At 34.6% G+C, this 21,979-nt stretch overlaps 7 protein-coding genes and 1 pseudogene across 8 annotated transcripts; all 8 read left to right on the top strand.

Moving 5' to 3' along the window:
* The first annotated feature begins 815 nt into the window (after positions 1-815).
* Positions 816-2,053, top strand: srbc-35 (annotated as a pseudogene). Its single transcript has 6 exons — positions 816-910; positions 954-1,028; positions 1,076-1,437; positions 1,484-1,585; positions 1,720-1,824; positions 1,917-2,053. Coding segments are annotated over exons 1-6 (876 nt in total).
* An 825-nt stretch (positions 2,054-2,878) lies between these two features.
* Positions 2,879-4,186, top strand: srbc-36 (Serpentine Receptor, class BC (Class B-like); the record flags this gene model as incomplete). Its single annotated transcript, NM_071573.5, has 6 exons — positions 2,879-2,988; positions 3,035-3,111; positions 3,319-3,680; positions 3,732-3,833; positions 3,882-3,986; positions 4,034-4,186. The coding sequence occupies exons 1-6, from the start codon at positions 2,894-2,896 to the stop codon at positions 4,184-4,186; spliced, it is 894 nt and encodes a 297-aa protein (NP_503974.2). The 5' UTR covers positions 2,879-2,893.
* A 2,270-nt stretch (positions 4,187-6,456) lies between these two features.
* On the top strand, positions 6,457-7,865 carry srbc-32 (Serpentine Receptor, class BC (Class B-like)). The gene is made up of 6 exons (NM_071572.5): positions 6,457-6,608; positions 6,753-6,829; positions 6,878-7,239; positions 7,290-7,391; positions 7,437-7,541; positions 7,591-7,865. Exons 1-6 carry the CDS (start codon positions 6,514-6,516, stop codon positions 7,741-7,743), a joined length of 894 nt encoding a protein of 297 aa, NP_503973.2. The 5' UTR covers positions 6,457-6,513; the 3' UTR covers positions 7,744-7,865.
* A 746-nt stretch (positions 7,866-8,611) lies between these two features.
* Positions 8,612-10,454, top strand: srbc-33 (Serpentine Receptor, class BC (Class B-like)). Its single transcript, NM_001026186.2, has 5 exons — positions 8,612-8,768; positions 8,815-8,891; positions 9,463-9,824; positions 9,877-10,077; positions 10,168-10,454. Exons 1-5 carry the CDS (start codon positions 8,674-8,676, stop codon positions 10,321-10,323), a joined length of 891 nt encoding a protein of 296 aa, NP_001021357.1. The 5' UTR covers positions 8,612-8,673; the 3' UTR covers positions 10,324-10,454.
* Positions 10,455-10,813: 359 nt separating this feature from the next.
* lys-7 (Lysozyme-like protein 7) lies at positions 10,814-11,982 on the top strand. Its single transcript, NM_071571.9, has 3 exons — positions 10,814-11,059; positions 11,227-11,503; positions 11,604-11,982. Exons 1-3 carry the CDS (start codon positions 10,815-10,817, stop codon positions 11,931-11,933), a joined length of 852 nt encoding a protein of 283 aa, NP_503972.1. The 5' UTR covers position 10,814; the 3' UTR covers positions 11,934-11,982.
* A 985-nt stretch (positions 11,983-12,967) lies between these two features.
* srbc-30 (Serpentine Receptor, class BC (Class B-like)) lies at positions 12,968-15,383 on the top strand (the record flags this gene model as incomplete). The annotated part of the gene is made up of 5 exons (NM_071569.2): positions 12,968-13,062; positions 13,117-13,582; positions 14,935-15,045; positions 15,094-15,192; positions 15,237-15,383. The coding sequence occupies 5 exons, from the start codon at positions 12,968-12,970 to the stop codon at positions 15,381-15,383; spliced, it is 918 nt and encodes a 305-aa protein (NP_503970.2).
* Positions 15,384-15,817: 434 nt separating this feature from the next.
* srbc-31 (Serpentine Receptor, class BC (Class B-like)) lies at positions 15,818-17,009 on the top strand (the record flags this gene model as incomplete). The annotated part of the gene is made up of 6 exons (NM_001026190.1): positions 15,818-15,912; positions 15,960-16,036; positions 16,087-16,451; positions 16,555-16,668; positions 16,721-16,819; positions 16,863-17,009. 6 exons carry the CDS (start codon positions 15,818-15,820, stop codon positions 17,007-17,009), a joined length of 897 nt encoding a protein of 298 aa, NP_001021361.1.
* A 1,283-nt stretch (positions 17,010-18,292) lies between these two features.
* oac-2 (Acyltransferase) lies at positions 18,293-21,544 on the top strand (the record flags this gene model as incomplete). The annotated part of the gene is made up of 11 exons (NM_001322522.2): positions 18,293-18,396; positions 18,446-18,538; positions 18,586-18,757; positions 18,806-18,934; positions 19,295-19,627; positions 19,677-19,797; positions 19,854-20,164; positions 20,538-20,658; positions 20,711-20,816; positions 20,863-21,142; positions 21,206-21,544. 11 exons carry the CDS (start codon positions 18,293-18,295, stop codon positions 21,371-21,373), a joined length of 1,938 nt encoding a protein of 645 aa, NP_001309470.1. The 3' UTR covers positions 21,374-21,544.
* Positions 21,545-21,979: the final 435 nt, after the last annotated feature.

The raw sequence follows: 21,979 nt of genomic DNA, 5'->3' as shown, positions 1-21,979 counted from the left end.
ATGAAATTTCTGTAAGTGCATTTTCAAAGTTGATTTACTAACTGCAGAAGTCTGTCAAATTATGAACGGAATGTTCCCCCGCTGGAAAATGCATTACCTTATTATAGAAGCGAAGAAATATCAGAAAACTTAAATCTTGTTCGAGCTTCTGTGAGCTAATCATTCAAAAGTTCTGGCGTCTGAAATGTTAAAAAAAAGATGAGCTTGTAAAGTGAGTAAATTCAAATTTCCGTCAAATCTGATTTACCTTTTTCCGAGTAAATTCATTTCTTTTGTCTAACTATAAAAAATGTTCAGTTTTTTGATACACACAACAATTCCCAGGAAGTTTATTATTTTTTCTTGACCAAAAAGTCTTAATTAGATTAAAAATCTTGTTCGAGCTTCTGTGTGCTAATCATTCAAAAGTTCTGGCGTCTGAATCCGAGTGATTCAGGAAAACACATTTTTTCTAGCCTTTGTTTCTGTTCGTATGAATTCGAATATTTTTTTTTTAATTTTCAAAGCTTTTTTTGTTCGTTCATAAAACGGTTCCCAATACATTGCGTTACGCGAATCATGACGTTCAGTCAGGCCTTGAAAAGTTTTCAGTTGTTTTATATTTTAAATGGTAATTTAATATGTATATTCATAGTTTTGCAAAATATTTTGATTAATTTTATTTGAAAACATGCCTTTATTATATTTTCCGAAAAGTGATTGTACTAGGAAATAAGTGTCATAGCTAAGCAAAATGTTCTCGGCACCTTCCATTCATGCGGGCTGCTCACTAAAATTTGTAGTCCAATTTTCCAATTTTCAACCAATTTTCAGCAATGGATCTTATCATAACTCTCTTCTGTACTCTGGGAATAATTTGTGCATTTATCACTATATTGCTCAACATGAATTTGGTGCTGAGAATTGTTTTGTAAGTTTAAATTTTGAATAGTTTAAGAGGCGGTTTCTTTCAGAAATTCATCTAAACGAAAATTCGACATGCATTTTCTATTATCGTTTCATTGTGGACATATTTTTTGGAACTTGTTGTAAGGTTTTGTTTTAAAAATACTATTTTCCAATGGCAAACTTCCAGTACTTTTTTACATCGTGTTTATACTTCTATCAATGGAAGCTCCCGGATTTATGTTCCAATATCGCAGTTTGATTGTCTATTTGGCACTTCCCTGGTCACACATTGCGGCGTGTAGATCTATAATTGCACTAACAATATCCATCGAAAGATTCTTCGCGGCATACTTCCCAATTCTCTATCATCAGAAACGGAGCAGGGTGCTGAACTGGCCAGTTTCCTTAATAGGTGTGTGCTTCGGGTTGTCCGAAGAGTTTCTGCTATTTGGTTTTTGTTCATATAATATGGAAATTCCACCAACCTGTCGAGTTTTCGGGTGTGCAATGAACAAGTGCTTCTACAACTTTTGGACTATTCATCGGAGTGTACGTTTGACCGGAAATTCTAAAAAGTTCAGACTATCGTTTTTAGGTAATATTTTCACTCATAATATCATTTTCCATCTTGCTCTCAACACGATTATTTATCTGGAATGTAGTGAAACATAAGAACACTAATAATCAACTTTCAAAAGTAAGTTTAAAAAAGCTATTGGTGGTGATTCTAGATTGTCAAAAAATGCAACGTGATCACTAACAAGGTCCACTAGTAACCTGCCGTTCCCAGTTTTAGTGGTTTTTTTTTAAAACTTCCTCAACTGATTTCAGGCAAATCGTCTAGCTCTACTTGACACTTGCACGGTGCTCATATTTGATTTTCTTCCATCTTTTTGCGGCAACATGTGGCCCATTGCACCAATGTTTTCGTTTGATGTAAGTTTCACAAAATTGTGAGATTGTGAGCACAATTGAAAATTCTCAAATTGACTGTGTCATGAAATAAAAATTGTTTTCTCAATTTTCAGTACATCGGACCGTACAACGCAGTGTTGAAAGTAACCGGATGCGCAATCGAGGCAATAGTTGTTACTTTGGTTTTAATATTGAGAAGATCAGATAATTTCCCAAGAATTCGGCAAGCAACATTTGTGAAAAGTTGAAAATAAACTCTAAATTCTAATTAGGTTTTTAAGGCACAACAAAATTGTTTTTGATAAAATTCCCAAAATTAACTAATCCTGTATTGTTTTAAAATGTTTTTTTGCCGTTTCGAAATATAAATTACCTCGTATCAAAAAAACAACTCATAGTTCAATCAGAAAACTAGTTCAAGCTTCAGTGAGCTAATGATTCAAAGTTTGGTGTCTGAAATTAAGAAAAAAAGAAGTGATTCAGAAAACAAGATGTTAGACTTTTCCTTTGTCTGTGAAAAAAAAAACTTCTCATGATTCTTTGATTTTTTTTCTCTAATGAGGGTATTCTTACTTTCGGTAATCATCTGTTCTACAGAATAATTTTTATTCTGTGAGGTTATAAGTTTTAAAATCGTATTACAAAATTTTCTGTTAACTTATTTTCCAGACCAATCATAACAATTAGTTTATGACACCTTGCTCATTTCCTTGAAAACCTCTTTGTTCACCTGAATAATAATTTTCTTGCACATTTACCTTGCAAGTTTGAAGTATAAAAGTTGTTCACTTGGGTACGAGCTCTGTTTTCTAGTTAGGACAGATATGTATTTTCGCATATATCCAATGAATACACATGGAATGTTTAATAAAATATACTTCTCAGAACAATAAATTTCGTATGTGTAATGTACCTTTCTAAAAAGCGGGTTTCCAGTTTTTACAACTAAAACGAATACGTTTTATGCTACCTGTTTTCCGTGAAGTTGTTGTACTAAAAATCGTTATTGTTGTCGGCTGCTCCTTAATTTATTTTTGCTAAGCTTTAAAACTACTAAAATTTAAAATGTTTTCAGCTAATCAAAATCAATATGGATCTCATCATAATCTTTGTCTGTACGCTGGGAATTATTTGCGCATTTATCACAATACTGCTTAATATCAATTTGGTTGTGAGAATTGTTCTGTCAGTTGAAATTGAATTACGAACATGTTTTTATACTGTCTTTCAGAAATGCATCCAGACGAAAAGTTGACATGCAACTTTTCTACTATCGTTTCACTCTGGACATCTTTTTTGGAACTTGCTGTGAGCTCATTTTTAAATTTTAGAGTTTTTGAAAACTTTAAAGAATAGTTCCAGAACGGTCCAAGTTTTAAAATTCTCCACGTTTCAGTCAAAGTTTTGGTTTTGAGAAATGTTCCTAAAATATATTTTTTTTCTGTTCCTAAAATATATTTAAAAAATTTCTAATCATACTGGAAACTTGAAATAAATTTTAATTTCAATTTTCAGTACTTCTTTACATTGTATTCATCCTCTTATCAATGGAAGCCCCCGATTTCATGCTCCAATACCGCAGTCTCATTGTCTATTTGGCCCTCCCTTGGTCCAACGTTGCAGCTTGTAGATCTATAATTGCCCTTACAATTTCCTTCGATAGATTTATCGCCGCCTACTTCCCAATCTCATATCTTCAAAAACGAAGCAAAATTCTGACTTGGCCAATTTTCCTGATAGCTATTTTCTTTGGACTTTCCGAAGAGCTAACACTTTTTGGATTCTGCTCATATGATATGGAAATTCCGTCGACCTGCCGAGTATTCGGGTGTGCAATGAACAAGTGCTTTTATAATTTTTGGACAATTCACAGAAGTGTACTTAAAAAATCTCAATATAAATTTAAACTTCAATTTCACAACTTACAGGTCATATTTTCCTTGATAGTGATATTTTCCATTATGCTGTCAATAAGACTATTCATTTGGAACATGGTGAAAAATAAGAAAAATAAGAATAACCTTTCCAAGGTCCGTTCAAGATCTCCTTGAAAGCATTTTTGATAAAACAAATTTCAGGCAAATCGTCTAGCTCTACTTGACATGTGTACGGTGCTCTTATTCGATTTTCTTCCATCATTTTGCGGCAATATGTGGCCCACGGCGCCAATTTTTTCGTTTGATGTAATTGCCCAGGACCCGGCTGGAACTTAAATTTACAACTTTTTCAGCACGTCGGACCGTACAATGCGGCGCTGAAAATCACGGGATGTGCTATCGAAGCGTTGGTTGTAACACTGGTTTTGATGTTCAGACAAACTAAAAAATCATCAAGTATTCAGCCGGGAACGATCGTGAAAAACTCGAAAAATTCTAGACTTTGATAATATTTGTCACAATTAATTTTTTAAATTTTGTTTCGTTGTAAAGTTTATAAGTTTATCAAAAATCTACTGTAAAGTAATATCTTTTGAAAAATTCAAAAAAAATCTATAACATTCCAGAAGTTTTCCGGGCTTTTATAAGTTTCTTGTGAGGCTTTGCAAAAAAAATTAAGTATGATTACCATTTGTTTTAAATATGAGTTTCTCGGCAAAATTTTTTCTACAAAAAAAATTTGAATTTCCCGCCACTGAGTGAAAAAGTCAAGTTTCGCCCAATGATGACCAATGATGACCGTGACGAGCATTATTTTTCATATAAAAGTAATAAACATCCTGCGTCTCTCAAGTTGTATTTTTCCAGCTCGTCGGTCCTTACAATGCGGTCTTTAAGATCACTGGATGTGCAATTGACTCATTCTTGATCACCAGACTTTTGCTGATCAAACAACCTGAATTTCTAATAACCAATGGAATAACTGTATTCCAAAGAGTGTCATAAAGTTTTTAATCATAGACTTAATCAAAAAATTTCAGAATTTTTTCGAAAATTAAAAAAACAATCCCAAACAAAATTCTGAATGTTTGCTGGCTCCTGAACATTCTGAAAATGATTTAAAAATCTGCAAAAATGCACTTTTGGAACCATTTTACGGGCCTCGAAAGTTGTGAAAAAATGCACTGAAAAATTTTCAGAGCGGCTTTTTTCCAGTTGAAAGTGCTCCTCTGTCGCTAAATTTTTTGTAGGGGCCTGTTAAGAAGGTATTCTTTTAAATGACGTAGGTTTAATTCAGAAGTCCAGGAAAAATGTGAAATACTTCCTTTATTTGAAGTGTCGAGAATCTTATAGAAAGTTTAGAAAAGCTCTGGAAGTTTTTGAAAAAGTTTGAAATGTTTAAAATGCTCCAAAAACTTGTCGTGCCAGCCGAAACAATAATTTTTTTTTAAAGTTATATGGATCAAAAAATTCAAACTGCAAAACTAAATAAGCAAATTCTAAAGGCTTTTCTATTCAGACTCTTCCCACGTTTTTAACCTATTTTTTATAGTAATTTTTTAGCCTATGTAGCCCCAATTGTACACTATTGTTCGAAAGCTTATTTTCATTCTAATTCAAAGTTTACCTGATTTCTTGATCTCAGCATCCTTTGGTTAATGCATTAATACATTTCATCCTATATATCAGTTAATCTATTTTTTTTCTTCCTCTTGATTATAAAACTTATATGAATGATTTTTGATGGGCTTTTACCCAAAATGAAACACTCTCAGTATACCTGATGTGACTGTAAAACATTTTATAAAACTGTTCTACAATTTGTGTGGTTTTTTCAATTTAGCAAAAAAATTAGAAAGGGGCGAATTATGTTTGAATTACTGTAGTGACGTCATTTTGATTTTTTTTTCGTTATTTGGCAATACCGAGTAGTTTCTCTTCATTTTTTGAATTAGCATTTGAAGCACAGTTTGTCAAATTTTCAGGCATTTTTCCAGAAAGAAAACTGGCTACCCAGTAAGAATATTTCCGAGGGTGGCGTAAACATTTCACAATTTTTCAACAGTTTTTTTGTATGCTCATTTATATTATATGATCATTTATGTGATCATTGTGATATGTGATTTATATGATCAGGGCTGTCACTCGAATTTCTCCAAAAAACCGAAAAAAATTTGTTTTTCAAAACTTTTTTCCGGTTTAAAAAGCCAAAAAATCCATTTTTCCACAAAAAAAATCAAACAATCACAAAAAAAGAACGAAAATTGACAGTCCTGATTGGGATGGTATTCTGTCTATTGGGAAAATACCCAAAAAAAATGATACTCAGTTTTTTTAATCGGTTTCAAGTCTCGGATTTTTCTCTGCTTTGACAAATTTTTTACTGATAAATCATGTTCTGTTTTTAGATTTTTGCATGGAATTCAATTTCAAAACCAGTAGCCTATTCTTGCTAGAATAACGCTGATTCAGTTTCCCCGGTATGCAAAAAAATTGGATTCCTGAAATTTCTTGCACTGTTTTCAATAAATAAATACTATTTAATTGGTCATGCCATGACAAATAATTCACTGTGTTCAGAGAATAACATATTTTTTCTAACCAGAAAAAAAAACAAAAATCACTATTAACTTGATCTTGAACCTATTTTTCAAGAACCCCAATTCACTTCCTATTGTCAGAAGTCAGAATTTTGCCCCACTAGGAAAATTGTATTTTTAATGTGATTTCCCTAATCAAACGCATTGTTATTCCCATTATCACCTAAGAATTTCAGTTTTCACCATTCCGCATGCCAGTAGACATTCTCTTTAGACCCGTTGTCAGTTCTATAATGGACATCATTATAACAGTTGTTTGCCTTTTGGGAGCAGTGAGCTCACTTGTTACAATTGTTCTGAATGGGAATTTGGTTTGGAAAATTGTTCTGTAAGTTTAAAATTTCATGCTAAATATCATTGCCTTACGGGAAAATTTGTTGGTAAATGCGCGGCCGACAGGAATCAGGCCCCGATTTCCGTCGGCTGCACATTTACGCATTCTTTGTGACGTCACAAACCATACGGTTTTCAGGAAAAAATCTAAACGAAATGACGACTTGCAACTCTTCTACTACCGTTTCACAATGGACATTTGCTTTTCGACTTGCTGTAAGTTTTTATCTCACATAAACCTTTTTTTCAATTTGATCTATTAAGTGCTCGTCTACATTATTTTTGTGATACTTACAATGGAGGTACCCCACTTATTCAGTAATCATCGTGGTCTCATAGTGACCCTGGGCCTTCCATGGTCCAACTTTGCCACGTGTCGGTCTGCAATTGCGCTGGCAATTTCACTCGAGAGACTCATCGCTGCGTATTTTCCAATTAGATACCGAACAGCTAGGAACAAAATTCCGAACTTTTCCATTTTCTCCATGGCTGTTGCATTTGCCCTATCCGAAGAGCTTGTGCTCTTCGGATTTTGCTCCTACAGTTTTGACATTCCTCCAAACTGCCGAGCATTCGGATGCGCAGTGAATCAATGCTTCTATAACTTTTGGACAGCTCACAGAACTGTAAGCTATAAATATTTTCGAGTCCAAATATCTGAATTCCTAAAATTCAGATAATATTTGCCATAATTCTTGTATCCTCTATATTGCTGTCAGTGAAATTGTTTGTGTGGAACAATTCCAAAGGCAAACAGAGCAGCAAGCATCTTTCGAAGGTAGTTTAATTTTTTTTTCGAAATCTGAAATCCAAAAGCTTCCAGACAAACCGACTAGCCCTTCTGAACACCTGCACTGTCTTCATTTTTGACTTTGTCCCATCTTTCTTCGGAACCATGTGGCCTACAGCACCAATGTTCAACTTTGATGTACGTTTTTGAGCAACAATTAATAGAAAAAATTTGTGACATTTTCCAGCTCGTCGGGCCCTACAATGCTGTCTCTAAAATCACTGGGTGTGCAATTGACTCGTTCCTCGTCTCCAGACTTCTGCTGAAAAAAGATCATGGAGTTGCAGCAAGTACTGTAACAACTATACTTCAAAAAGTCTCAAGAAATTCGTCCTTATAATTGTTCGATTTTAATCACTAGCGTTGTGCTCTTTTTTAAATAATTGTCTCATGAAAACCTTATTTGTGCAAACATCGTGACGCAAAAATGCGGCCGAAAATAAAATTTCCATCGACGGCAAATTGTCTCATTCCGGTTTGAACAAGGTAGATCTACAAGAATTGCGGGAATTGAAACACAGACCTCCCAACTGATTTCGCATGGGTAGGAACGTGCTGACGTCACATTTTTCACGCGAAACACTCCGGTATTTTTTGAAAATCACACCTCGATGGGACAGCGTGACACCAAGTGTGAACTCCGACTTTGATCGATGTCGACTGCACCATAACAATTCTCTGAAGAGGAAAAATTCCTGAATTGTCATAATTACGCTGCCAGACTTGTTATTGCCTTTTTGAATGAAAATTAGATTTTGGCTCTGTATCGAAAGCAAAAAAGCAAAAACAATGTTTCTTGGGTGATTCATGTTCTGTTCCAAAAGTGGACCCAGAAAATGGTATGGCTATTGTTTTAAATATTGCAGCGGACCAGAAAATGTCCGCTGCAATATTTAAAACAATAGCCATACCACTTCAAATCACAGAAAACTTAGGAACTAAAAATTTTGGAACGTTTTTTCATTAACCCAAAACTGGCAAACAGAAATCATTAATTTTTCAATTTTAATATTGTATTTACTATGTATGTTTGAAACTAGAATTTTTGGTAGCAATGTTACTAAAATCTACGCGAGTTTAGTCATCATAATTATGTGTACGTTTCCTTTTCAAATTATAGACATGTTTCTGACTGATTTCCTGTTATTTTGGAATCCAATTACCAGGAGTTGGACGCCTTCTGGCAAACCTAATTGAGTATTTCTTAGTTCTCGTTTTATATTAATTTTTATCATAAATTTTTGATTTTTATTCTTTGACTTACATTTCTATGGATATGATAATTTACTTGATATGCTCTCTTGGAGCTGTAAGTGGTTTTATCACTGTCTTATTGAATGCGAGGTTGATTTGGAAAATTGTTTTGTGAGTTTTTAATGACTAGATTTTCGAAAAATGTTAACTTTTTAAGGAAGAAAGCGAATCGAAATGACGACATGCAGTTGTTCTATTATCGATTTTTAACGGACACATGTTTTGGCACTTTTTGTAAGTGTGGAGGTTGTTGAGCTGAAAATTTCCATGAAAATTCTATGATTCATCATTTTAATAGAAATTTTAGAAAAAAAATTCCCGATATTCCAGCGAGAATTTTTTTTCAATTGGATGAAAAATAGCCGGATCTTCAAATTTTTATTTTTCTTTAAAGTTTTTTTGCAGAAATCGAAAAAATGATGTCAAAATTTTTAAATGTTGCTCAATTAATTTCACCAAAAAATAATATTAGGCGCGGAATTCAATTTTGTGAAAAAAAATTATTTAAATGTTTTTTTTTTTTGATAAAACATGTTGCCGAAAGTTTAAGTATATTTGAGAAAAAATAATTTTCTTGCAGAATGGTTTGGGGAATATTCAACTTTTTTTTTTTGAGAAAACATATTGGCGCTAATTTCAAATATTTTGAGTTAAAATTTTGGATGATATTCAAACTTCATGATAAAAAATTTTTAACGCGAAGTTGAAATTTTAGAAAAAAAAAACATGTCAGGAAATTCAAAATGTTGCAAAAAAAGTTTTTGCGGGAAATTCAAACTTTTAATTTAAAAAATTCAATTTTCAGTGTTTTGCAATATTGTGTACACTATTCTGTCAATGAATTTTCCCGAATTTATGGTCAATTACAACAGTTTCATTGTATACTCCGCGCTTCCTTGGTCACATTTTGCAGCCTGCCGATCTGCAATCGCCCTATCAATATCATTCGAAAGGTTCATTGCCGCATATTTTCCAATTTTGTACCGTACAACCAGGAGCAAAATCCCAAACTGGCTTATTTTCCTGCTCGCCATATCTTTCGGGTTTTCCGAGGAGATATGGCTCTTTAAGTTTTGCGACTACAAACTGGATATCCCATCAAACTGTAAAGTATTTGGATGCGCGGTGAACTCTTGTTTCTACAGCTTTTGGACAATTCATAAAAGTGTAAGAAAAATAGTTTAAAATAATTTTTTTTAAGCTTTTCGTTTAAATTCAGATAATATTTTTCTCGATCCTGGTGTTTTCTATACTGATATCTATAAAACTATTTATCTGGAATACTAATGGGCAATCTAGCAATCAAATTTCCAAAGCCAATAGGCTAGCTTTATTAGACACCTTTGTGGTTCTACTATTTGATTTTCTTCCATCATTTTGCGGGACTATGTGGCCTACTGCACCAGTTTTTTCATTTGATGTGGGTTTTTGTGCCGCGGCAGACGTTTCACGGGTTCCGCCGCAACAACCGCAACAAGCTCTACCTCAAAAATAAAACTCCAATTTCCAGGTCGTCGGTCCCTACAACTCAGTACTGAAAATCATCGGATGCGCCATAGAATCAATAGTTGTATCTAGACTTTTGGTGCTTAGGAAAGATGAGAATTCAGTTAGTATTCAGAACGTGGCGGTTAGAAAAGCATCGTCAAGATACTCGAAAACATGAAATAAATACTTTTTTCACAATTAAAACTATCGTATTTATTTTTATTGAAGTTTCACCTCTAAGAGCAATTCGTATAAAATTGTTTGTAAATTCTTCATTTTTTACGGCGAAATAAATTTTGGAAGCCTCAAATTTTTTTATGTTGAGCATTGTGAAACGAGAATTAAAAAAAAAATCAAAAAATCAAGGTGTTTATGAAAATGTGAACCAAGTAAAGTCATCATATTTCCGGTAATCGACACTGTGTTTCATGTGTTTTTCATTTTCAGCAACATAATCACACGAAAGTATGTGAAGAGCAACTGATAAGGAGAGTTTGTTGATGTGGTAATCTTTTCCGAAAAAGCTTAAAATTTGATTTTCAGATAACTACGCCGTTTTGAGCACACTGAAGTAAACAGTATAAATATTGGTTGCTACTCACCTTCTTTCAAAAAATTTGTCTCTTCTTTTTTAATGCATTTCTAGATTTTAATTTAAAACTTTTCAGAATGGCCCACAAATCGATTGTCATTTTCTCAGTACTTGCAGTACTCTGCCATTCGGCATCAGTCAAGGTTCCCCCGATTGTTGACTCATCCCTTCCAGTCAAATTCAGTGAAGTCATTGCGGAGCCTGCTCCAAATGTGCCGTCAAACTTGGCATCTTATGCTTACGCCTTGGATATTTATGTCCAAACCACGCTCAGCCAACTGCAATGCATTAAACAAGCGGGTTATTGTGCAGTTTTCGTTCGGTAAGAGTTGAACGGAGGAGATTTTTCAACTAGTTTTTCGCAGAGAATTTTCATTTTAAGGTGACTTACTGAATTTGTGAACCCAAACGAAATGTGTTAAGTAGTACTTGTAAATAGTCAAGATCTGAGTTCTGGTGGGTTAAACCCTAGGTATCGTTAATTTCCAGTGCATACAACCCAGCAGGACAAGGATCCTTTGACACCAGCTCTTGCGTCACTATTCAAAATGCTTATAAAGCTGGACTCGGAATTGAGATTTATATGACTCCACAGCCCGTTTCAAACAAGCAAGGCTACCAACAGTTGGATGAGATCATCCAGGGATTGACTGCAAGAGCGATCACAGTCAGAGCAATCTGGATTCAGGTCACTTCGCCAACTAACTGGCCAAATAACGCGAATAGCAATATTAACTTCATCAACAGTATTGTCTCCAGAGCCAGAGTGAGTGTTTTGTAGAATTTAGATATTGAGATATTTAAATTAATAAAAAAGTATGCTGGTAGTACGCTTGTTCTATAAATCTACAGCAAAATTATTATAGCAATCCGGATTAACTGTCGGAATCTACACCTCCTACTACGACTGGAATCAGATCACGACCGGATGGAGCAACATTGGAAATGATGTTCTCCTCTGGTATTGGAATGTGTACAGCGGTGGAGTCACTGGAGAAACTCCTGCCAACTTCAATGACTTCCGTAAATTTGGATGCTGGACAGCTCCATCTGTCAAGCAGTTTGCGCAAGATGAGACAGTCTGTGGTATCACTGTCAACAGAGATGTTTATCTAGCTGGAAATGTGCTCAAGGCTGTTGAAGAAGACGGGAAGATTTATGCTGGAGGATTTGTGCAAGGAAGTCTGAAAATTTGATAACTTCTTAAGATTCGTCCTCTAATAAAAAAGGTTTTAAGCAAATAAAACATACATTAAAAACCCGATTTTTAAACAATGCTTGGAACCTATACGGTGGGCGGCAACTGTCGCTCAGCAAATTTTTTTGTAGACAAATTTGGCCAATCGCCAAATTGCCGATTTACCGGAAATTTTGATTCCAATTCCGGCAATGTGCCGGGAAAAATTGTTTGCCGCCCTCCACTGGACCTATATTATTCACAGATTCTACGCATCACAAACCGTTTTTTAATGAAATGTAAAATGTATGTGGAATCTTTGTTTCGGATGTATATTTCTCATACAGCAAATCACCTAAAGAATTTTTTAATTCAACTTTATTTTTAAATCTCAAAGCTTAATCAAATTAATCAAAAACTGGGGCAAAAATATCTTCAACAGTTATCTAATTTTTAATTCTGAAGGTTATTTAAAAACTTTAAAACGTGTTAAAGCTGATTAAATGGAATTCATTTGTGAAAGTGGCAAAAAACCTGAACTCATTGTGAAAAAGAATTAAATCTACTCAGAACAAAAGAGAATTTTCCGAATAGAGTCTGGTGGTCAATCCCGTGATAGTCAACAGGATTCATTTTCAAAATAAAACTCTAAAAGACAAAAATAGTTCTCGTCGGTTGGTCTAAAATTTCAGAATGTCCTTTTCTTTTAATGTCCTAATTTTTCAAAATTTTATAAAACTGTCTAGCTCGCACCTTCTTCGGCGCAGAAAATATTTAGCAAGTTTTTTATTCAGCTCAAACCATCATAGTTACATATCTGCAGTATCTGCAGTTTGATTTCTGAATTTTGTTGCCAATTTTGATGGATTTTTTACAACTTAAACCTCTTTTTTAAGCGTGATAAATTTTTGCAGTAATAAATCAAACAAATTATTTGTTGGCTTTTTGGAAACCGGATGTAAATTTAGCAATACAAGCTAGTTTGTTTTTCAACCCCCGAACATTTTAGCAACCGAATCTTAATTCCTACATCTTTCAGGAACATTTTTCATAATGAAAACAATCGTAGCATTGGTATGCGTCATTGGTATAGTCTGCGCAAATATTGAAGTTTTGCTAAACGCAAATTTAGTTTGGAAAATTGTTTTGTAAGTTTATTACTTCTACATGTTACCTATTAAAAAATTAAGATACTATTTTAGAAAAAAATCACAGCGAAAACGTGAAATGGGATTGTTTTACTATCGCTTTGTACTGGATGTGTGTTTTGGCTTGGCACGTGAGCATAATTCATTTACAATAATTTTTCTTCAAATAAAACCAAACACTATAAACACTGATAATTTGGAGTTCATGAGTGAGCACCGCAATTTGCTAATTTATTTGGGCCTTCCTTGGTCAAATATCGCCTCTTGTCGGTCTATAGTCGCACTTGCAATTGCAGTAGAACGAGCGACTGCAGTATGCGTTCCATTATTATACAGAACTATTACTCTGAAAATCCCGAATTTCTGTATTTTCCTATTTGCTGTGGCATATGGCCTATTTGAAAATGTTGTTCTTTATGGGTTCTGTGGCTTTGATGAAGACTTAATCCCTGCAACGTGTACGCAGTTTGGATGTGCAATTAATAAATGCTTCTACAATTACTTCATGCTCCAGAGAAGTGTAAGTCTGAGGGCAAGCAGCCGACACTTAACGGTTTTGCCATCCGTATACGGATAGACCGGAGTCACGGCAGAGCGACAGAAAATCACTGCTAATCAGCATTTGTGCCACGGCTTAGTCAACCGCAGTAGTTGTGCTTTTCCGCTGATTAGCGGTGGTGTTTTGCTACATAGTTCTGCTTTCTAGCTAGCTAGTTTTGTTTTTGCGAAGAGCCAAACTTTTATAAAACCATAAAAAAATAACACGATTTATTATGAAAATGAAAAAAAAAAACAACAGAAAAAACATTTAACGCAGAATGGAAAAAAACAAAAAAAAAACAAGTTTTGAAAGTATCAGAAAACAGGAGAACTAGTGAATTTCTGGGAAGTCTGGGGGTTTTTCACTTGCCAGCAGATTTTGAAGTTGATGCGGCGTTCGAAGTTGATGGAACTTGCTCCTCATCGATATCCTCGCTGCTCTGGTAGAATTGCTGGCAATCGATGATCGGACGCTTTGGCAGCACAATTTTTGGTGGTATCTGGTCGTCGTGTTTTGTTCGATACAAACCACGGGCATGATCGCTGCAAAAAAGTGTGAAAACATTGTTTTTTCAAGTTAAAAACTTATATTCGCTGGCTTTTTAAAATAAAGAACAATAAACCTACAATCGGACTTTGAGATGATTCCTGAACAGCATATTCACAACACTTGGAAGGAGAGTAATTGAATGAACCTTTGTTTCCCGGCTGGTGATCACCATGATTATTGTCCGTCGGGTCTGAAAGTAGTTATTTAGACACAATAAAAACTTTTAAAAAAATTTTCCTAGCGTAACTGTACTGTCACGCTTTTAACAAGAAGACATCGGGGTGCTGAATTCAAAAATCTTCGAACTGTTGTTCTTGGATTTCTGACCATAATCCTCTTTTTCTAGCCTGGAATGATACAAATCTTCGAAAAACACACTGGACTTAACAATTAACAAATATTGATAACATATCACACAAAAAATACAATAAAAAAGGTAGAGAAAATGAAATATGGGAAATACGACGAAGAAAAACAAAATAAAATCAATAATCAATGTTCTGCAGTGGTTTTTAGCTAATTAGCAGTGGGTTTTAGCTAATTAGCGGTGGTGTGCTAAGTAGCAGTGGTTCTCTGCTGATAATCTATGGTTTTACTAGTTTTTGCTACTTAGCAGTGATTTTCTGTCGCTCAGCCGTGACTCCGGTCTGTCTGAGTATGGGAACATTTAGAGCAGCCGACAATATCTTGGCTGTGTAAAACCAAGATAAATTCTTATTTGTATAAAGCCTGAACATATTTATCTCATCTCACAAGATCCATAAAAATTTCTCGAATTTCAGATTGTATTTTCTATCAACGTTTTTGTATCTATAGTTCTATCCATCAAATTACTATTTTGGAATAAAAAACAGTCACAACAACAACACAAAAACAATAATAAACTTTCAAAAGTAAGGCTAGCGTACTTTTTCCACCAAACTTTTCAAATAATTTTTCAGGCGAATCGTCTCGCATTACTGGACACCTGTACAGTCTTCTTATTCGACTTTATCCCAGTTTTCTGTGGCGGCATGTGGCCTCACATTTTCTCAATTGAAGTACGTAAGACCTCCAGTTTCAGATAGAAATTCGTTCGTTCCAGGTTCTTGGTCCTTTCACAGTTGTAATGAAAATCATTGGATGCGCCATTGAGTCGACTGTCGTCTCGATTCTCTTGAAGTTCGGAAGAATTGAAAAACCGAAAAATCAGAGTTCAATTGCGGTCACACTATCTAAAAATGTCAAATAACGATTTAAATCATCATTGCTTATACATATTTTAAAAAAATCACATCCCTTCTATTTTTTTTTGGTAAATTTAAAGGCAAGAGGACCTCTCTCAATGTCGGCTGCTCAGTTTTTTGTTGCTCAGAGGTTACAGATTGACATGCAAAAATTGTTTTTAATGGATTTATTGAACCTAATAAATTTCTACAGATTTCGGAAAACTGAGCAAATAATTTTTTCGTGGTATTGTAATAAATCTTTTCACTAATAAATCAGATTTATTAGCATTGTCGAAAACTGATGTAAATTTAGTTCTTGGTAGAAACTTGCTAATGTAGCTTTCAGAACCATTACGGCCGACATCTCACGGGCTCGTTTATTTTCTGAAGACCTGTGAGATGTCAGTTGCTGACCTTTTTTTTAATCTCGCATATTTTCCAGAAACAATTTTGTATAATGAAAACAGCCGTATTATTAGTATGCTTCACTGGTATGGTCTGCGCAAGTATTGAAGTATTGCTAAACACAAATTTAGTTTGGAAAATTGTTTTGTGAGTTCATGACAACTGTACACAACCCCATCAAAATACTTTTTCAGAAGAAAATCACAGCGAAAATGTGAAATGGGATTGTTTTACTATCGCTTTGCACTAGATTTATGTTTTGGCTTGGCACGTGAGCATAATTTATTCAGTTTTCCTTCTTCAAATAAACCCTAATTTCAGTGTTGTCCTACATAAGCTTTATCCTAATATTCTCGGAGAAATCCGAATTCATGATTGAGCACCGAAATTTACTTACTTATCTGGGTCTTTTTTGGTCGAACACCGCATCTTGCCGTTCTATACTCGCACTTGCAATTGCTGCAGAACGAGCGACTGCGGTTTGCTTGCCAATACTGTACAGGACTGTTAATCTGAAAATTCCGAATCTTTTGATCCTTCTTGTTGCCATAGCATACGGTCTTTTCGAGGATGTTGTTCTATTTAAGTTTTGTGAATTCAATGTGAACTCAATTCCTGATACATGTAAGCAGTTTGGATGTGCAATTAACAAATGCTTCTTCAGCTATTTTATGCTCCATCGATGTGTAAGTCTAGGAGAAAGCAGCCGACAATATGCGGGTTGCTAATACCAAAATCTATTATATTCTCATATTTTCCTTATCTCAGAAAACATGTTTATAATTACAGATTGTATTTTCCATCAACATTTGTGTTTCTATAGTTCTATCCGTCAAATTACTCTTCTGGAATCGGAAACAATCACATCAACACAAAAACAATAATAATAATAAACTTTCAAAGGTAAAAATAAATCTACATACATTCAATTTCAACATTTTTATTCAAATTTCAGGCGAATCGTCTTGCATTACTAGACACCTGTACAGTCTTCCTATTCGACTTCATTCCAGTTCTCTGTGGCAACATGTGGCCTCAATATTTCTCAGGTGAAGTAAGTAAAGCCTGGGCTTTTTATAGATGTGTATGCTTTCCAGAATCTCGGTCCCTTCACCGTCGTAATGAAAGTCACAGGATGTGCCATTGAATCAATTGTTGTCTCATGTCTCTTGAAATTTGGAAAACATGGAAAGCCAAAAAGTCACAGCTTGATTGCGGTTACACAATCTAAAAGTTACAAATAACTGTTGACTTTACTAATAAAAATAACACCCAGTCCTGAGCAAGATACATTTTTTATCCACAATTTTCATATTGCGTGAAAATCAAAGGGTCTCGGGATGTCTGTGCCTCTTCAACTATCTACACTCTCTGTACCGGTAATATATAAACAACATCTTATTCAGAATTGCGTTCCCATCATTGACTGTATTGAATAGTCATTTTCTTATATGTATCTCATCAAGCAAACATCAAAAGATTAATTGGATTCAGACTGAAAAGATCTAATTATTTTTCCTCCTCCTAAGTGCGAATTCTTTATTGATTGTCAAAGATTTCGAGAATTTTTTGTTGTCACAGTAATTGTTTTTTTGAATCTCACTACGTTTTACGTTTTTGGATTTCTTATGGAAAACAAATGACCGTGTTTCGGTCTGTCTTGTAGTTTGAGACCATTTCTACGATGGTATCGTAAAATAATATAGCACTAAACTAAATCTAGATTAATCAAAATGTGAAAATTTCTTTAAACTGTTTCTATAAATACCACATTGCAGCAGCTTTTGATAGCTGTGGTTCATGTCAGGGAGATTTTTTTTTGATTTTTTTTCACATAGATATTCGGCATCAGGGGAAAATTTGGAGACATTTAAAAATATTTCCCAGAGTTCGGTACTCCACCTTTAAAGATCAAAATTCAAGCTGCTCGAGAGACATGTCCGCAGCAAAAACTTTCAATTGGCATGCTCTTATCCCATTTCAAAGTCTTGGGGTAAAATTAAAATGTTTTCTTGTTATTTGATTTTCTCCGGCACTTATAGTTAATTTTCTAACACGAGCGTTCAACACGAGTGGCAAACATGAATCTGTCTATATGTAGTTTGCTTGGCCGTTCTCTTCCGTAAAGGCGCCGCGATCTTTCAAAGCCTCCAAAATCTTGATTGATGGGCTTACAAAGTGGTCAGTAGTCAATTAGCAGAACCTGAAACGGTATTTATTTGCAATCAAAAGTTCAAAACTTTAAAGGTGGAGTTGCGTTTAGATACATTTGCTTTTAAAATCATGGCATGCGTGTTAGCCTGCCACAAAATAATTTATTATTATTTTTCAAAATCATGAGGGCCCATACAAAGCTGTTCAGACAGAAATGTTTCGTTTTTGGTCTAGTTCATAGTTCAAACATGAGCTTTCAAAGGACACGAGTCTCGTTTCAATCTCGTTCCAAAGTTTGCGTATACATATTGACTCGATTTTTTATTCAGAACGTTAATTGAGTTTTTTAATTTCCGAACATTCCTTCTCAGAAATGGGAAAGGACATCCAATGCCTACGTGGCATTGCAATAATTTCAGTATTTTTGTTTCATTTGCTGCCTAGCCTGTTTTTGAATGGATTTCTTGGAGTGGATATGTGAGTAAAAAATTAAAAAAAATGCTTTTTTTTTCTGATTTAATTTCAGATTTTTTGTAATTTCTGGGTATCTGATAAGTAAAAGCCTTACCAAATCGAAAATAACTCCCATTCATGACTTTTTGAGATTTTATTACAGGAGGTGAGGTTTTCAAATCGCAGAGGAGTTAAAAATTGTGGAATTTTTAGATTTCGAAGAATCCTCCCGCTGTACTACTTGACCATCTTCCTCATAGTAGTCATGGTGCATCAATGGCTGCCTTACATCTTATGGGACAACAATTATCGTTACTCCATAGCGTCACTGCTTCTAATAACTAATCAACTGGTCATTCACGATCAGGCAGACTACTTCAACAGTGTACGTTGAAAATCGTATTGAAATTTCAATTGAACATTTTTTCCGCAGTTCCAAGCTGCATCCACGGCCATCAATGCGTTTCTCCATTTGTGGTCGTTATCCCTGGAGATGCAATTTTATCTCTTTGCGCCATGCATATTTTTTATGCTACAGTTCTTGAACAGCAAATATTTAAAGGTACTGTGTGCTACACGCCAAGTCTACAGTATTTCAGCTGTAGAATCCTAAGAGGCTGAGTAGTGAATATGAATGTTAAACCATTTCTATAATTTTCAAAGTTTATAATGCAAAACAATTACAATAATCTGATTTCAGTTGTAGTAAAGTTTATCTATATCTATAGGAATACTCTACAATACACTAGACTTGTTTTACAGTAACACCAGTCAACAATGACCTTACAGTTATGTCAAATTGACCCTTTGCCAACAGTACTCCTGCATCTTATCTTCTAGTGAAACTGCAATAATCATGATCTACAGTAGTAACGCCAGAACTGCAAAACTTCTAGCAAACTCTCATAGTCTCCATTTTCAGCTCCTTGCAGCCATCTTGACAAATACCATTGGTTTTGTTTGCTTTGCCCTAGTTCTCGACTCTTTTGCCTTCAACTTCATGCTTCTCAGATTATGGCAATTCTCCGCGGGCTTCACGGCTCTATATTGGAGCATGGCTGAAGCAAAGATTGATGAGTGTGAAAAATCCAAAACCTCTGCTCCAACTAGAACATACAACGATGATCTGGTTACAGTAGCTCTAGTTGTTCTGGGCGTATGCCTTTTGCCGTACAAAATCAACGTTCTGTTGACCAGGCCACTGGTTACTGTAGTTACTGCTTTTATTATCAAATTAGAATCGGAGAGCAATCAGGTAATGTTTGGCAAAACGTCAACCGCTAGAAAGCCCACTAAAATTTCAGATTTTGAACTCCAAAACTTTGAGCTACATAGGAGATATTAGTTATGTCATGTACCTTGTCCATTGGCCAATTATTTCAATTTTCTTGAGTTCAAATGTTAATAGCTATGTGTTTTGTGTTGGTAGGTTTAACAAATTTTTGCAGAACTCTTATACAACTACAATTCCATTTTTACAGTAACCACCATCCTCGTTTCCATTGCTCTCCATCATATTTTCGAAAAACAGTACCTTCAACTAGACTTCAAGCCAGTAGTGTTTCTTATGCTTTTTCTAATTTTCGCCAACTCCCTATTGCAATACAGTGTCCGAAACCACACCTTTTGGAAGGGAGAAGTACCAAGTGAAGTTCAGAAATTTGTGGACATGAATTTTGAACAATTGAAGATGATCTCTGTTCGTGACCATGCGGAAAACTCGACGTGTATTGAGAGACAACTTGGCGATTCTACGGACAAGACCACTGTGTATGCATATTGTCGGTACCCGGTAAGAGTGTGGGAAAAATTTCCAAAAAGCCTACTGTAATATAAGCAACTGCGGGATTAATTTTACAGTACAATTGTATTGTGGAAGAAAAAATTCAGAGCATCATATTGTAACAAATCATTAAAATATTTAGAAATTTTTTAAAAACTATTTCACAGTCATATTCAGTCATTAGGGCATATTTTCAATCATTTAAAGCAAAAAAAACGTAGTGGTATGCAAGACTATGAGCCTAAATCTGGGTAAACCTCCGGATAATGTCGGGAGTATGTAAAAGTTTCTTGCATGTGGTAGACGTAGCGGGGATATGAAAAGTACTGTGAGCCGGGAGTCCAACTGTACTGAAACTTTACTTAAAAGCTACTTTATTAAGAAAAACGACGGAAACATCTCAGTTATGACAATTGGAAACAGCTATGTCATGCAATTCACCAACTCGATAAAATCGCATTTTAAACAAAATTACTCGGATTATTGGTACTACTCACTTCAAGGTACGTAACTGCCTATTTTTTTAAAAAGTGATACTATAAAATTTTCTTTCAGAAGGATTTGCGTTATACGCGGACTCTTACGACTCTGGGAATGCTCTGAAAACATTCAAAAGAAACGTGGCTCAACACAAACCAGATGTGTTGTTCATCATTGCCAAGTAAATAAAATTTAGTTATTTTTCCTAATTTTCCTCTTAACTTCAGATACTCCCAATCTTTAAGAACCTCTTTTCAAGCAAACGATACATTTTTGAATCAGATCAATGAAAACATAGACTTCTACGAAAGCCACACCAAGAAAGTGTTCATTTTGGGAGCCCTTCCAACTTATCCGGTCAATTTTTTGAATGCGTTTCTACAAAACGTGATGAAAAGTCAGGAAGATATGGAAAAATTGCACTTGAACCAAAAAACAGCGGATGAGGATGTGAAAAACGAAGTAAAAAGATTCGAACTTGCAGAGAAACGGTGCAAAAAGTGTCAGGTATGCCACATACTTCATAATTCAATTGAATCTCTTGATCATTTCTAATTAAATTTCTCTTAGTTTATCGACTTGAATCCCGCATTCTTGGAAAAGGGCAAGTACCTGACATTTGATCGAAACTCGCTACTATCCTACCTAGACAATTCTGGGCATTTGATGCCGGCTGCTGTCAAACTTTGTGAGCCTATTCTCGAGAAGACTATCGGAAAAATTAGAAACGAATTGTGATTATATGTGTAAAAAATATAGTTGTTTTATTGTCTAGTTTTGAATAAGAATTGATATTATTTTTCAGTTTTATTTGTTTTTTTTTCTAGTCCTTACTTTTGTATTTTCGGTATATTTGTACACTTATTGGCAGAAAATGATCCTTAAATAATGAAAACACCTTTTGACCCGGAACCTATTGATTTTTCAAGAGCGTCAATACCTTGTAAATCCGTTTTTGGCAACTTCTCTTAACAAACTCAAAATAAAACACACAGAACATTCTGCTTTCCACTAATTGAAAAACAACGGAAGTTTTTGTTTTCAGATTACTTAATTAGTTCCAAAATCTCGGACAGGAATATATTTTTAGGGTAGACATGAATGTGTGCCATGTTTGTTTCTTATTTGAAAGAAAAATTTCAGCTCATTAGATCAGTTAGCTTACTAATTCAAACATCATAATATTTTTTAAATTTCATCCTCACACAACTTATGCTCACTTAAAAAAATTATGTTTGAGTGGCATATTTTGAGAATTTCTTAAATTTTGATATTTTCAATTGATTTCCTAACATTTTTCCTGTGGAAATTTGGTTAATTGTGACAATCTTAATATAGTTGTTC

The sequence above is a fragment of the Caenorhabditis elegans genome, chromosome V, assembly GCF_000002985.6.
Source record: "Caenorhabditis elegans chromosome V".
Classification (NCBI taxonomy): Eukaryota; Metazoa; Nematoda; class Chromadorea; order Rhabditida; family Rhabditidae; genus Caenorhabditis; species Caenorhabditis elegans.
This window is presented reverse-complemented; position numbering and strand designations above follow the sequence as displayed.

Bases quoted from the DNA above. Each gene is read 5' to 3' on its own strand.
- lys-7 (NM_071571.9), top strand. From the start codon at position 10,815: ATGGCCCACAAATCGATTGTCATTTTCTCAGTACTTGCAGTACTCTGC. The intron at 11,060-11,226 runs GTAAGAGTTGAA...GTTAATTTCCAG, and splicing joins TATTGTGCAGTTTTCGTTCG to TGCATACAACCCAGCAGGAC. The intron at 11,504-11,603 runs GTGAGTGTTTTG...AAATTATTATAG, and splicing joins GTATTGTCTCCAGAGCCAGA to CAATCCGGATTAACTGTCGG.
- srbc-32 (NM_071572.5), top strand. From the start codon at position 6,514: ATGGACATCATTATAACAGTTGTTTGCCTTTTGGGAGCAGTGAGCTCA. The intron at 6,830-6,877 runs GTAAGTTTTTAT...TGATCTATTAAG, and splicing joins CATTTGCTTTTCGACTTGCT to TGCTCGTCTACATTATTTTT. The intron at 7,542-7,590 runs GTACGTTTTTGA...GACATTTTCCAG, and splicing joins CACCAATGTTCAACTTTGAT to CTCGTCGGGCCCTACAATGC.
- srbc-33 (NM_001026186.2), top strand. From the start codon at position 8,674: ATGGATATGATAATTTACTTGATATGCTCTCTTGGAGCTGTAAGTGGT. The intron at 8,769-8,814 runs GTGAGTTTTTAA...TAACTTTTTAAG, and splicing joins TTGATTTGGAAAATTGTTTT to GAAGAAAGCGAATCGAAATG. The intron at 9,825-9,876 runs GTAAGAAAAATA...GTTTAAATTCAG, and splicing joins TTTGGACAATTCATAAAAGT to ATAATATTTTTCTCGATCCT.